Below are 14,638 nucleotides of genomic sequence, written 5' to 3'. Positions count from 1 at the left end.
AAAGGAAAATACTAGATTGTTCATTGTCCTTTTGTCATTTTGTGTCTCATTTTTGTCGCTTTGTGTTTCCTTTTTGTCTCGCTTGTGTTTTTTGTCAGATTTTTTGTCATGTAGTTTCTCGCTTTTGTCATTTTTTGTCTTGCTTGTGTCCATTTTTGTACCTTTGTAACTTTTTTGTATATAAGGAGCGACAAATGTTTTTTTCCTCCCCGAAAAAACAAAAAAGACAAACTACACAAAAAATTACACAAATGACACCAAAAATGACAAAAGCGAGAAACAAAAATGTAGACAAACAACAGAAGCGAGACAAAAAACACAAAAACAACGAATAAAGCAAAACACAAAATGACAAAAACAAAAATCACGTGAGAGAAAAAGGAAACACAAAATGACAAAAACGAGAAACAAAACAACAAAAACATGAGACAAACGACACAAAACAAACAAAAAAAGAGACAAAAAATCTGACAAAAAAGTTATAGAACAAAACGACAATAAAACAGAAAACAGACAAAAAAATCCCACAAAATGATCCAAACGATACACAACGAATAAAGCAAAACACAAAATGACAAAAATGAGACAAAAAACACAAGCGAGGCAAAAAGGAAACAAAACGACACACAAACCTAAAATAAGAAGTTGTCCCTCTTTTTGAATCATTAATTTCAGGCATTAATAAGCATAAAGGAGCTACAGATAAATGTGTTTTTTCCTCCTCGACATGCTGATTTTCTCTGTGATGTCACTTTTCTGTAGATCACACGGAATCAAAAGCAGCAGAAGTTTACAAATGTTTATTTTACAAAAGGAGAGCTAGAAAGGATGTAAACAGAGCTTTAGAGATCAGTCAAAACTGTGACTTGTTTTTTTTCAATACAGTGGGGATCGTGCAGTCTTTGAAGCAGCAGCGAGTGTTTATTGTACAGATAAGAATCATCAGAGAAAAACTAATGTCAAAGATCAACTCAACGCACAGAAATCCAAATGCAGAGGATGTTGGGAAGGGTTGACTGATGAAAGAAAGAAAGAAAGAAAGAAAGAGTTTGTATCTACAGTTTGGGCATCCTGGCGGCGTTGAGGCGCATGGACACACAGGAGGAACCGGCAGCGTAACGCATCTCCCTCAGCATGCCGCTCCACTGCTTCTTATCGTCCTCGTACCTGACGAGATAAACGAGACGACGCCTCAGTCACACGTCTGGAGCAGCACAAACACAAACTAAAACCTGGGATCGTTGCCCCCATAACTGGAGAACACTGGAAAAAATGCCCCTCTCAAAACGAGAAAAAAACTTGTTTCAAGGAACTTTCACCCCGAAATAAGTGAAAAAATCTGCCAATAGAACAAGCGAAATAAGATGTGATATTTTGAATATTGAGATCTTAAAATTAGCTGGGAAAACTTATTTTAAGCTGTATTTTACCAGGATTGTCAAACTTAGGTGTGACCCTCCTGTTGTCCTCATTTACAGGAACCAAAAAAATATTGATTCCTTGTCTGAAAAAAATCCAAAAATTCTGCAAAAAAAATTCCCTAAATTTATAAAAATTTGCAAAATCCTTAGGAAGAAAATTCCAGTGATTCCTTAAAAGTTTCCCTAAAAATTTTTGCCTTAAAAAAATTCCCTAAAATTTTTTTTAAAAAAATCACCAAATTTGGCAAGAAACTAAAAATTTTAATTTAAAAAATAAAAAAAATAAAAATTGGAAATATTTTCAAAAAAATGAATAAAAATCTTCAAGAAAATCCTTAAAAATATCTAAAGTGATTCCATAAATATCTGTAAAACTGCTAATGTTTTCTTTTAGAACATTCAGAAAAAAAATCTACCAAAATCCAGCAAAATTCGCTGGATTTTGGTAATTTTTTTCTGAATGTTCTTAAAGAAACATATATTTTTAACATCTCTTTTTTCCATCAAAAAATGTTCAAAAATCTCCCAAAAAATGTTGAAAATGTGGAAGTTTTCACTGTGAAAATATTTTTTTCCCCCACATTTTCAAACTTTAAAACGGGTCAATTTGACCTGCAGGACGACACGAGGATGAAAACAAGATAATTTCCAGATTGTTTTACTTAACAAGATATTTAAGATGCATTGTCTTAAAACAAGTCCCTCCATCTGCTGAAATGTCACTTGTTCAGTGAATTTATCTTAAATCAAGTGGGATGAGACATTTAGATTAAAATGAAAGACAAATAGACTTGGTAGGATTTGGAGTTTTTGCAGTGAAGACTTACTGCCAGACGTCGGTGACCTCTGTGGGAGCCACCTCCTTGTTCTCCATCTGAACCATGGCGAAGCCGCCCACGGCGTACAAACAGCCGCCGGTGCTCAGCAGGTTGACGGAGCTCCTCTCCTGAGGGAACTCTGTGAAGGAATCCCACCTGAGGAGACGCAGCATCAGGAGAAGGTCACATCCCAGTGCTTAGATCATCCATGTGTCTTTTTATTCCTTTTTTAGTGGTTAGAAAAGCTGGGATGTGCCATATGGAGGAGCAAAGAGATCAATTCAAAAAGAAAAATGGTGTTAGATACACTAATGCTCAAAAGTTTGGGGCCCTCCAGGCAGCTTAATGTAAATCCAGCAGAAATATAGTAAAAATCTGAAAAAAAATATTGTAATAATATAGTAAAAATGTAGTAAATATATAGTAAAAATCTAGAAAAAAATCTAGGAATAATACAGTAAAAATATAGTTAAAATACAGTAAAAATATAGTAAAAATACAGTAAAAATATAGTAAAAATACAGTAAAAATATAGTAAAAATACAGCAAAATATATAGTAAAAATACAGCAAAATATATAGTAAAAATATGGTAAAAATCTAATAAAAGTATGGTGAAAATATAGTACAAATACAGTAAAAATAGAGTCAAAATACAGCAAAAATACACAAAAATATACATTACCATTCAAAAGTTTAGGGTCATCCAGACAATTTCATGTTTTCCATGAAAACTCCCACTTTTATCCATGTGCTAACATAACTGCACAAGGGTTTTCTAATCATCAATGAGCCTTTCAACACCATTAGCTAACACAATGTAGCATTAGAACACAGGAGTGATGGTTGCTGGAAATGTTCCTCTGTACCCCTATGGAGATATTCCATGAAACATTTCCAGCTACAATAGTCATTTACCACATTAACAATGTCTACACTGGATTTATCATTCATTTAATGGTATCTTCATTGAACAAAAAAATCTTTTCTTTCAAAAATAAGGACATTTCTAAGTGACTCCAAACTTTTGAACGGTAGTGTACATGAGGTCCTTGGTTTACAACGTCCTCAACCTACGATATTGTATCGATAAGTTGTAAAAACAGTAAAAATCGTGATGCACGGAACGATTTTGTTTATATTTTCACCGGAGTTCCAACTTATGGACCCTTTGTAATTACAATTTAGTGATCTTCTTTCCTCCCCCTGCTATTATTATTTTCAGTTTTATTTAACTGCAGTAAGTTTTATCACATGCTGCTTTATCGGGCATAATGTCACTTCATAATATAAATCTGAATATCACATGTTGCCTGTACAGAGTGGGTCAAAATTAGGCGTACAGTTGTTTCATTACTTGTTTAACATCTAATTTATCCAAACCATAATTCCAAACCCATATCCCTGATTCACATTTTGGAAATGTTATTAAGCTATTTCATCCAACTTTGGTTTTGATTTTTCTGGGTTTTTGAAAATTTTTACAGGGATTGTGAGCATTTGCAAGCAAATTAAATGTCAAAAACAAAGAAAGTGGATACTGTTGTCCTGCGGGTCAAAACTGACCCGTTTTAAAGTTTGAAAATGTGGAAAAAAAAATTTTCACAGTAAAACTTCTGATGTTCACATTTTTGGGAAAGCTTTGAACATTTTTTTGGTGGGGAAAAAGAAATGTTAAAAACGTTTAAGAACATTCACACAAAAAAAGCAACCAAAATTGATTTTTATGTGAATGTTCTTAAAGAAAATATTAGAAGTTTCACTGATATATATGGAATCACTTTAGATATTTTTAGGGGGGGTTTTTGGAAGATTTTACTCATTTTTTGAAAATATTTACAAGAATTTTCGTGCCAAATTTGGGGCATTTTTTCTTTTTTAAATAAAACTTTTAAGGGAAACTTTTAAGGAATTATTGGAATTTTCTTCCTGAAGGTTTTGCAAATTTTCAGAAATTTGGGGAATTTTTTTGCTGAATTTTTGAATTTTTTTCAGACAAGGAAACTATATTTTTTGGTGTCTGTAAATGAAGACAACAGGAGGGTTAATGCAGTATTGGAAGTGTGTACATCATGGCAAAGAGCCTTTAAGCTACCAAGTTCAGAAATTGCTCCCAAAATGAGCCACTTTATTAGCTAAAGCTGCACATTACCAATCAGTCACAGCAGCACATGAAGATTAATAGTTCAGGCTGCACGTTGCACCTATCCAGCACATTAATATTTAGCATGAAGAGCTAAAGGAATCAGCCAGATGAAGCTGGTGGAGACTGAGACGACTCAGTGAGCATGAAATATACAGTCTGGAGGGATGAGTTAATATTAAACATAATGTGACACTAAATGGAAGTGTCACAGGAAAAATACCGCAATAAAATCAAGACAGGGGTTTGAAAAAGGGCAAAAAACATTCAGTATCCTATAATTCATTTAAACAGATTCCTACTTGTTTGTGGTGAAGTCGTAGGCTTCACATGTGGCAGTCAGGCCTTCCTCGTTCACTCCTCCAGCCACCAGGATCTTGCCGTTGTGGACGACGGCTCCGAACATGGCTCTGGGCGTCTTCATGGCCGCCAGCTCCCTCCACTCCGACTGCTTGTGGTTGTAGGCGAACATCTTGTTGAGGGCTTTGCTGCGGACACAGAAGGAGGAAATCAGCTGTGGGATTTATAGTGTCAGAAGCTGTTAGACGTCAGACACCAGATGCAGAGAGAACGGGCGGTAAAGCTTCATGTTCCTTCACATCATTCAGAGAAACAATCACACGACTAGACGTAAAGACTGTCCAATGAATTGCTTCTGTCTTCATCAAGGCTGGCAGAGTTTCACTAAGTTTTCATTTTAAAACCTCCGAACAACAATCAGCAGGAAATCAGCTCCACCTGGGAGAGAATGAGAAGCTCCAGGGGAAGAAATAAAGAGAAAATAATGAGGAAAAAAATAACTATGTAGAGACAGAACAAAAATTAAACTAAAACAGAATAAACTAAAGAGCACAGTCTTCCTCCAAGGCTGCTCATTCCAACATATGGCATTGTCAGAAATGCAGAAATGTTTATTAGTTATTGATGATCAGAAATCACAACATTTAATATAGATGTACCCACAAACAAAATGACCTTTCACTGAACACAGGCGTGTGTTCTGCATGTGTACGTTATGTACGGATACTGGATCACGTGATCTAAATATGTAGCCGGTGGTGGGAATTGATGGGACTCAGAAACACCCCATAATTTAATCAGTTGTTCCTTGGATCTATTCTAGTCCTGATAAGTCCTCAACGGTGGATTTGTAGTAGGATCACAATCATGTGATCATCAGTTGTTGTCATGGTTACAGTGATGCCAAGCTGCTATCTGGCAATGATACAGAAATCTTAAACAAATCCGTGGATCCAGACTATAAGCTGCATCACTGCTAAAATCTAATCACTTGGTCCTTCTGTCATTTCTGACCTTCCCTGAAAATTACATCTGATTCGGTTTGTGGTAGAAAGCAGGAGTTCTGGCTGCTCAGGAATAAACTGGACTAGTTCTTTATCTCGCATCACTCTGGGTTTGGATGATCAGCAGAAGTAAAAGTGGCTGATGTGGGGATAAGATGGTTAAAAATGGCGTCAAACACAAGGAGCTCATGAGGAGAAGGAGAGCTTCGTTCATCAGAGACTCTGATGTAAATTTACCAGAGCATGAGCCTCAGGCTGCTCTGCCATGAAAACATCTTGTCAAACGTAGTTACAGCTGCAGAGACTCCACCTTCCTCTGACTTCAGCTTCTGATCAGCAACGTTTGTCCAGAAAAACTCTGATTCAAGATGTGATAGAACGACGGCGATATCTGGAAGTTATATTCTGACAAGTCAGAGTTAAACTGTAGATATACACAACCATACCATGAAGCAAACTATTGGACAGTAGTGTAGGTCAACTTTAACTCATTTAGAGCAACTTTAACTCATTTAGAGCAACTTTAACTAATTTTAGAGCAACTTTTACTCCTTTTAGAGCAACTTTTACTCATTTTAGAGCAACGTTTACTCATTTTAGAGCAACTTCAACTCATTTAGAGCAACTTTAACTCATTTTAGAGCAACTTTTACTCATTTTAGAGCAACTTTTACTCATTTTAGAGCAACTTTTACTCATTTTAGAGCAACGTTTACTCATTTTAGAGCAACTTCAACTCATTTAGAGCAACTTTAACTCATTTTAGAGCAACTTTTACTCATTTTAGAGCAACTTTTACTCATTTTAGAGCAACGTTTACTCATTTTAGAGCAACTTCAACTCATTTAGAGCAACTTTTACTCATTTTAGAGCAACTTTTACTCATTTTAGAGCAACGTTTACTCATTTTAGAGCAACTTCAACTCATTTAGAGCAACTTTAACTCATTTTAGAGCAACTTTTACTCATTTTAGAGCAACTTTTACTCATTTTAGAGCAACTTCAACTCATTTAGAGCAACTTTAACTCATTTAGAGCAACTTTTACTCATTTTAGAGCAACTTTTACTCATTTTAGAGCAACTTTTACTCATTTTAGAGCAACTTCAACTCATTTAGAGCAACTTCAACTTATTTAGAGCAACTTCAACTCACTTAGAGCAACTTCAACTCATTTAGAGCAACTTTAACTCATTTTAGAGCAACTTTTACTCATTTTAGAGCAACTTTTACTCATTTTAGAGCAACTTCAACTCATTTAGAGCAACTTCAACTCATTTAGAGCAACTTTAACTCATTTTAGAGCAACTTTTACTCATTTAGAGCAACTTTTACTCATTTTAGAGCAACTTTAACTCATTTAGAGCAACTTCAACTTATTTAGAGCAACTTCAACTCATTTAGAGCAACTTTAACTCATTTTAGAGCAACTTTTACAAATATGGAGCAACTTTAACTAATATAGAGCAACTTCAATTAATATGGAGCAACTTTAACTCATTTTTGAGCAACTTTAAACAATATAGAGCAACTTTAACTAATATAGAGCAGTTTTTGACTAATGTAGAGAAACTTTATGATAGAGCAACTTTAATTAATATAGAGCAACCTTAGCTCATTTAGAGCAACTTTACCACATTTTTGAGCAACTTTAACTAACATAATGCAACTTTCCTTCATGTACTGTGTGTCTGAGATGATTTCCAGGTCGTTATAATTCAGATATCAGCGTTCCACATTGTGTCTGTCTGCAGCTGAACTCTGCATGTCTGTAATGATGAACACATGAATGTTAAAGGTGACCTCATTTATCCTGGAAAAATAACGATGTGTAGAGATGAAACGTTCTTTCTGTCCAGAGTTTCTTCTTTATCTTATATTAGTTTTCCGTCATCCTTTTATGACGTTCCTAAAGGACCACTACCAGTGTCTGTGGCTCAGGAGAAGCTGATTGAAGAAAATAACACTGACGGTATCATAGCGGTGTCGTTGGGGTAAAACTGACTCATGACTGGAAGCTATTTTCTAACAGCAGTTCTGAATTACATACTCAACTGAGCATGAGAGGAAAATCAAACTGGAATGAACTGCTCTGATTAAGATTTACTGTCTGAGTGCAGCACAGAACATGACAGAGTCCAAACTAGAGTTCTGAAACAGCCCTTTAGAAGCTGACAGTATGAGGCCAGACCTACTTATTATGACTGGTTATAGGAAGAGTATGTGCATCAGATTCACCCAGTTAAAAGTGAAGATGGTGCACTGCAAAAACTCTAAATCTTACCAAGTCTGTTTGTCTTATTTTTAGTCAAAATGTCTCATCCCACTCGATTTAAGATAAATTCACTTAACAAGAGACATTTCGGCAGATGGAGGGACTGTTTTAAGACAATGCATCTTAAATATCTTGTTAAGTCAAACAATCTTGAAATTATCTTGTTTTGAGTTGAATTTTACAAGAAAACTCAAAATAAGTTTAACCCTTGTGTCGTCCTGTGGGTCAAATTGACCCGTTTTAAAGTTTGAAAATGTGGAAAAAAAAAATATTTTCACAGTGAAACTTCTGATGTCCACATTTTCAACATTTTTAGTAAATCTCTGAACATTTTTGGTGGAAAAAAATAAATGTTAACAATGTTTCTTAAGAACATTCACAAAAAAAAATCAACCAAAATCCAGCAAATTTCACTGGATTTTGGTTGATTTTTCAGTGAATGTTCTTAAAGAAAATATTATAAGTTTTACTGATATATATGGAATCACTTTAGATATTTTTAGGATTTTTTGAAGATTTTTATTCATTTCTTGAAAATATTTACAAGAATTTTCTTGCCAAATTTGTGTTGTTTGTCTCATATTTTGTCATTTTTTTTCTCATTTTTGTCATTTTCTGTCTTGTTTTTGGAATATTTGTCTTGTTCGTGGTGGGTTTTTTTTTGTCTGACTTTGATCATAAAGTAAAATATTATACTGTTCATTTCCAGATACCTGTGATTAAAATTTGGAGTTGTGGTTATTTATAGGTTATTATGCTGTCATTTTATTGGTCACTTGAGATCAAATTGGGCTGAATGTGATCCTGAACTAAGGTGAAATTGACTCCTCTGTTGTAGTGAAAGTATACCACTGAACTGCATTGTGAGGAATGTAAAATGAGGCGTTCCTGGACTGAAAGTCGAGGATGTCTGTTTCAGTTCTTAATCCCCTACAAGCCACATCACATCTGAATTTTTTTGCCCGAACCTCTAAAATCTCTTCCTCACAGGCCTAATTGTTTCCCTGCTGAATTTAAATGGTCTGCTGGAAGCTTTCACACCTTCTCCTTTCAGTCCCAGCGGAGATTCAGAGCAGGAGAAGCACACCTGTTTCCTCTTGATGAGTATCTTCCACTGACAGTTGAACTCACCCAGCTGACTGATTGCTCTATTAATAGCTCCAGCATTAAATTCCTCAGTTTTTTCTTATGAGGCGGCACATCTCTGCTGCATGCTTCATAAAATGTACTGGAGATCAGAGGACACGTGTCGGCAGAGGAGACAAACAGAGCATGTTCTCAGAGTGTAACAGGAGACATACAGGATCACTACTTTCCATTATTGCAGCATATTAGAGTGCAGCAGTGGATTGTAGGAGTGTTATTGTTGTTTGCCAGGTTCCATGAAGCCCCGCAGGCTGGCAGGATGATAGATTCTAGTTCAGGATCCACGTTCAGCCCAGTTTGATCTCCAATGACCAGTAAAATCACAGCATAATAACCTATAAATAACCACAACTCCACATTTTAATCACAGCTTCCTGGAACTGAACATTATAGTATTTTACTTTATGATCAAAATGACAAAGTCAGACACAAAAAAAAATCACAAAAAAACCCCACCAAAAACAAGACAAAATATTCCACAAACGACACACAAAATGACAAAAATGAAACAATGAATAAAGCAAAAGACAGAATGACAAGAATTAGGCAAAAAAAATTACAAAAGCGAGACAAAAAAATCACAAAAAATGAGACAAACGACATGAAACAAAACAAGAAACTAAAAATTCGACAAAAACATTACAAAGCGACAAAACAATGGACAAACGGCACAAACGAGACAAAAAATGACAAAAGTGGGAAACAAAATATCAAAACATGAGCCAAATAACAAAAGTAAAACAAAAAAAGACCAAAAAAACAACAAAAACAAGACAAAATGTGACAAAAACGACACACAAGAACGAGAAAAAAATGACTGAGACAAACAACACGAAACAAAACAAAAAAGAGACCAAAAATTTGACAATGAAGTTACAAAATGACAAAAAAATGGACAAATGACAAAAAACACAAAAACACAAGCGAGACAAAAAGGAAACACAAAATGACAAAAGTCAGACAAAATAACAACAAAAACAAGACAAATTATTACATAAATAAGACACAAAACGCCAAAAGAACAATGAACAATCTAGTATTTTACTTTCTGATCAAAACAACTTGTCATGGTCTAGAAATTATTTTAGATTTATAGTTTTACCAATTTACAATCTGCAGTTAATGTCTTCTCTGGGATTTTTACACTTTGAGGGCTGGATTGGACCCTCTGGAGGACCGGTTCTGGCCCACGGGCTGCATGTTGGACACCACTGTGATAGACCATAAACAGCTGCAACACACACGGATTAACTCACTTGTCGTCCGTCTTTCCTCCGATGCAGTAGACCATTCCTTTGTGGGAGACGACGGCGTGGCCATGGATCTTCAGAGGAAGCTTTTTGGTCTCGATCCACTTCATCTTCCTGTGATTGTTTCCAACAAATAGACTCATTTAGTGTTAAAACTGATCGATCAACGTAACAAAACACACAATTACAGAAGAAAGAGCAGATGGAGAAGGTGAGCTCACATCTAAACAGAGTTATTTATACCTAAACACCACACCTTCCCTTATAAAACCAATCTGGATCACTTCCTGAAGTTAATTATTGCCTCACAAAGGTGAGAATCAAACTGAGAAACGACAGGAAAAAGCAGTGAAATAAACAACTCTACTGACTCGACGTCGTAGCACATCACAGTGTCCAGAGACTCGTTGGTCTGGAGGTCTTTTCCAGCCACGGCGAACAGCAGATTGTCGCTCTCTCCGATGTTGAAGAGGCATCTTGGAGAGGGCATGGGCGGCAGGGCCACCCAGTCAGATGTGAGCGGATCCAGCTGAGGAGGGTGAAAAACACATTAAAGCACGAGAAAGCTCCCTCTTAGCACCCATTAGCTCCACACCAATCTCCGTCTGTGCAATATCCACATATTGATTATGCCGTAAAATACAGTTATTTGCGGCCTTTAGCATGTCCGTTAGCGTCTGCAGGCCTGATGGGCGACGTGGGGAGCGTAATTGGTCATTTTTGTGGTTACGTGCTAAAAATGTTCATCTGTGGTTTGAGTTCCATTAAAGCACTGAAATAAAAAACCAAAGAAGGTTTAGATGGCAACTTGGTGAGCGAACACTAAGTTACTGATGAGGAAGATTGATAGCGCTTTCATTTTTGGCCAATAAAAATTAAACTATGGACAGGCAACAGTCGAAGCAATACATGGTTTCTGCAGGACTGATTTGGACTGGATAGATAGATGGATGGATGATAGATGGATGGATGGATGATAGATGGATGGATGGATGATAGATGGATGGATGGATGATAGATGGATGGATGGATGATAGATGGATGGATGGATGATGGATGGATAGACTATATATAGATATATAGATAGATTATAGATAGATAGATGATAGATAGATGATAGACTATAGATAGATAGATAGATGATAGATAGATGATATATAGATATATAGATAGATTATAGATAGATAGATGATAGATAGATGATAGACTATAGATAGATAGATAGATAGATGATAGATAGCTGATAGATAGATGATAGACTATATATAGATATATAGATAGATTATAGATAGATAGATGATAGACTATAGATATAGATAGATAGATGATAGATAGATGATAGATAGATAGATCGAGTAGCAAAAATTAACAGAAATACCTGCATCTCAAACACTAAATAACATGTTACATCCTCAATAATATGTCTGATTAGTGTAGCTACTTCCCGCAGCTTCCTTCGCTAATGCTAAGCTAACTGCCTCCTGATTCTCGCTTCATGTTTGGTGCACAACAAAGAAAGGAGCATCAAACAGCGTGTTTCAGTGATTTCTTTCATGGAACTCTTTCTGAACTGCTTACCAAGTAGAAGTAGCACTGCAGAGGCACGTCCTTGTTGTCTTCGTCCACAAACAGTCCTCCGATGATGTACAGCTGGTTCTTCTGCGATGTCAGGCTGACGTGGTTGCGTGGAACCTGCTCCGACATGGCCGCCAGGAAGCACTCGTTCTCGCCGACATCGTACGCCACCGCCGCCGTGTCGTTGATCATCACGATGAACTCGCGGGCGTACATGCCATGCCTGCGGTTGTCGTTGAGGAAGCCGGGGAAGGGGCTGTCCTCGTCCTCGCCTCCTTCCTTGCCGGCCCCCTCCTCCCCTTCCTTCTTGGATTTCTCTGGAAGCTTCCCCTTGAAGGCGTCCCTGACGACCTGGATGGTCTTCTGAAGCTCCGGGTCGGCCTTGATGATCTCGTCGGTCTCCACTCTGTCCTTGAAGTACTTCTCAGGTAGCAGGCGGAAGCGGATGCAGTTGAAGGCGTCCTTCAGGACCTTGATGCGCTCCTTGTCGTGGCGGACCCAGGACATGACCGCCTCGAACACCAGCTCCTCCTTCTCCACGTTCAGTGAGTCTCCACCGATGATGGCGAAGAGCTCGTGGGCTGCCAGCTGGAGGAACTCCTCTTCCTTGTAGAGGAACTCGAAGCGGTCTGCGATGTAGTTGCGTGCAGCCACGGCGAGCCTGGGACAGCTGATGACCAGACCCATCCTGAAGATGGCCAAGCAGTTCCCCATGGACAGCTTCTTCTGGAGGTAGTTGACGCACACCGTGAAGACAGAAGGAATCTGGAATCTGTTGGCCACAGCGATGATGTCCTGAACGTTGTCATCGGTGAGGTCGATCTCAGCTGAGTAGAGGTACTGGATGATCATGTCCAGGACGGAAGGGTTGACGTCGTCCAGGACCACCTCCTTGGTGTTCTCCACCTCCTTCCCATCCTCGGTGAAGAAGATCTCCCTGAAGTAGGGGCTGCAGGCGGCCATGATGAGCCGATGGCAGGGGAAGCTGCGGTCGCCCACCTTCAGGGTGCAATCCACGAACTTGTTCTCGTTCAGCAGCTCCTTGAGGCCGTCCTGGAGCAGCGTGCTCTGGAACAGGCGCAGCTCCTCCTTGATGGCGTTGGGGTCCATGGCGAGTCAGGAGGGCAAACGGTGGACAGAGGAAGGAGACGGTGGTCCTTTTGGCAGTTGGTCCTTGCTGGAAAAGGCAGAGCAGAGAAAAGGGTCCCGGTGTGAAGACCCTGCAATTTAATCCTGTCCCGCTCTAAATATAGCCGCCTCTGCCCCCGCCTGCTGCAGCTCCCCAGGAATCTGACTCAGGCCTGGTGGAGCAGCTGCTGCCACAGACTGAAAGAAGCAACTGGCTGGAGATCTGCCACCGTGATTCAGCTCCCAGAGAGTCATGTGGCGTGAGACAATGCTGTCAAAACCCTCGAATAGCCGCTGAACGTACGACTGAGGGGATATTCAGGGCAGCCGCTGTCATCTTCTTCATCCTGTAATCTAACTTCTGACGGTTACAGGCGCTTATTTTGGTCTTTTTTACCTCCCACTTACTTTAGCTTCTTCTTCAGCAACGTCACTTTGTCCAGTCAAAACCCTGATTCAAGATGTGTTAGTACAATGTAGATATCTTGAATTTGAAATATGATGTCAGAAATAAACATACACCAACTTTAGCAAATATAGAGCAACTTTAATATAGAACAACTTTAACTAATATAGAGCAACCCTAGCAAATATAGAGCAACTTTAGCTATTATAGAGCAACTTTAACCAACATAGAGCAACTTTAACACATTTTAGAGCAAGTTTAATAAACATAGAACAACTTTAACTCATTTTAGAGCAACTTTAACTCATTCTAGAGCTACTTTAACCAACATAGAGCAACTTTAGCTCATGTTAGGCCAATTTCAGCTCATTTTAGAACAACTTCAACTCATTTTAGAACAACTTTAACTCATTTTAGAGCAACTTTAGCTAATCTAACTCAACTTTAACTCATGAATAAAAGTATGAGTTTTCATGAAAAATATGAAACTGGGTGAACCCAAACTTTTGAACAATCGTGTATACAGATTTCTTTATACTTCACAATCCTCATACTATTACAAACAAGACATGTAGTTTTCTATCATTAAAACTGCAGATCATGTAACTATAGTCACCTTTGTCATCAATCTAAGGTTGGTTATCTTCAAAATCAAGCACTCAAAGTTAAAAAATTTAAAAAGTGACCATCTCAAAGGTCAATGTTGTATCTTTAAATGATTAGTTTCATTCAAATCAATGGTTTAAATCACTAAAATATTAAATGTACTCTACTCCTATGTAGATATTCCATTAAATATTTCCAGCTAGAATAGTCATTTACCACATTAACAATGTCTAGACTGGATTTATCATTCCTTTAATGTCATCTTCACTGAAAAAAAAATGCTTTTCTTTCAAAAATAAGGACATTTCCAAGTGATGACACTAAAATTTTGAATGGTAGTATGACAAAGAAAGAAAACCTTGTCAACTAAAACCAAATCTTTTTCTCTTAAAAAAAACAAAACAGTAAATTAATTATCAAAATAGTTTCAGATTTTCTGAGGATCCTCTGTTGACATTAAAATTGTTATCTGTGAAATATTATTATTTAAGCTCATTTCCTGAGGCCATAGTTCCTCAAAGAACACCAGTTATTTCATTTTACATTCGTACGGCGTTATTTATGTGAC

The 14,638-nt window shown here is 37.5% G+C and overlaps 1 protein-coding gene across 1 annotated transcript; it reads right to left on the bottom strand.

Annotated features, from left to right (window-relative positions):
* Window positions 1–785: 785 nt before the first annotated feature.
* LOC111589073 (kelch-like protein 41b) lies at window positions 786–13,165 on the bottom strand. The gene is made up of 6 exons (XM_023299783.3): window positions 11,934–13,165; window positions 10,727–10,884; window positions 10,362–10,469; window positions 4,684–4,869; window positions 2,249–2,395; window positions 786–1,167 (listed from the first exon to the last, which is right to left on the bottom strand). The coding sequence occupies exons 1-6, from the start codon at window positions 13,038–13,040 to the stop codon at window positions 1,056–1,058; spliced, it is 1,818 nt and encodes a 605-aa protein (XP_023155551.1). The 5' UTR covers window positions 13,041–13,165; the 3' UTR covers window positions 786–1,055.
* Between the last annotated feature and the right edge of the window lie 1,473 nt (window positions 13,166–14,638).

Source organism: Amphiprion ocellaris, chromosome 24, assembly GCF_022539595.1.
Source record: "Amphiprion ocellaris isolate individual 3 ecotype Okinawa chromosome 24, ASM2253959v1, whole genome shotgun sequence".
Classification (NCBI taxonomy): Eukaryota; Metazoa; Chordata; class Actinopteri; family Pomacentridae; genus Amphiprion; species Amphiprion ocellaris.
This window is presented reverse-complemented; position numbering and strand designations above follow the sequence as displayed.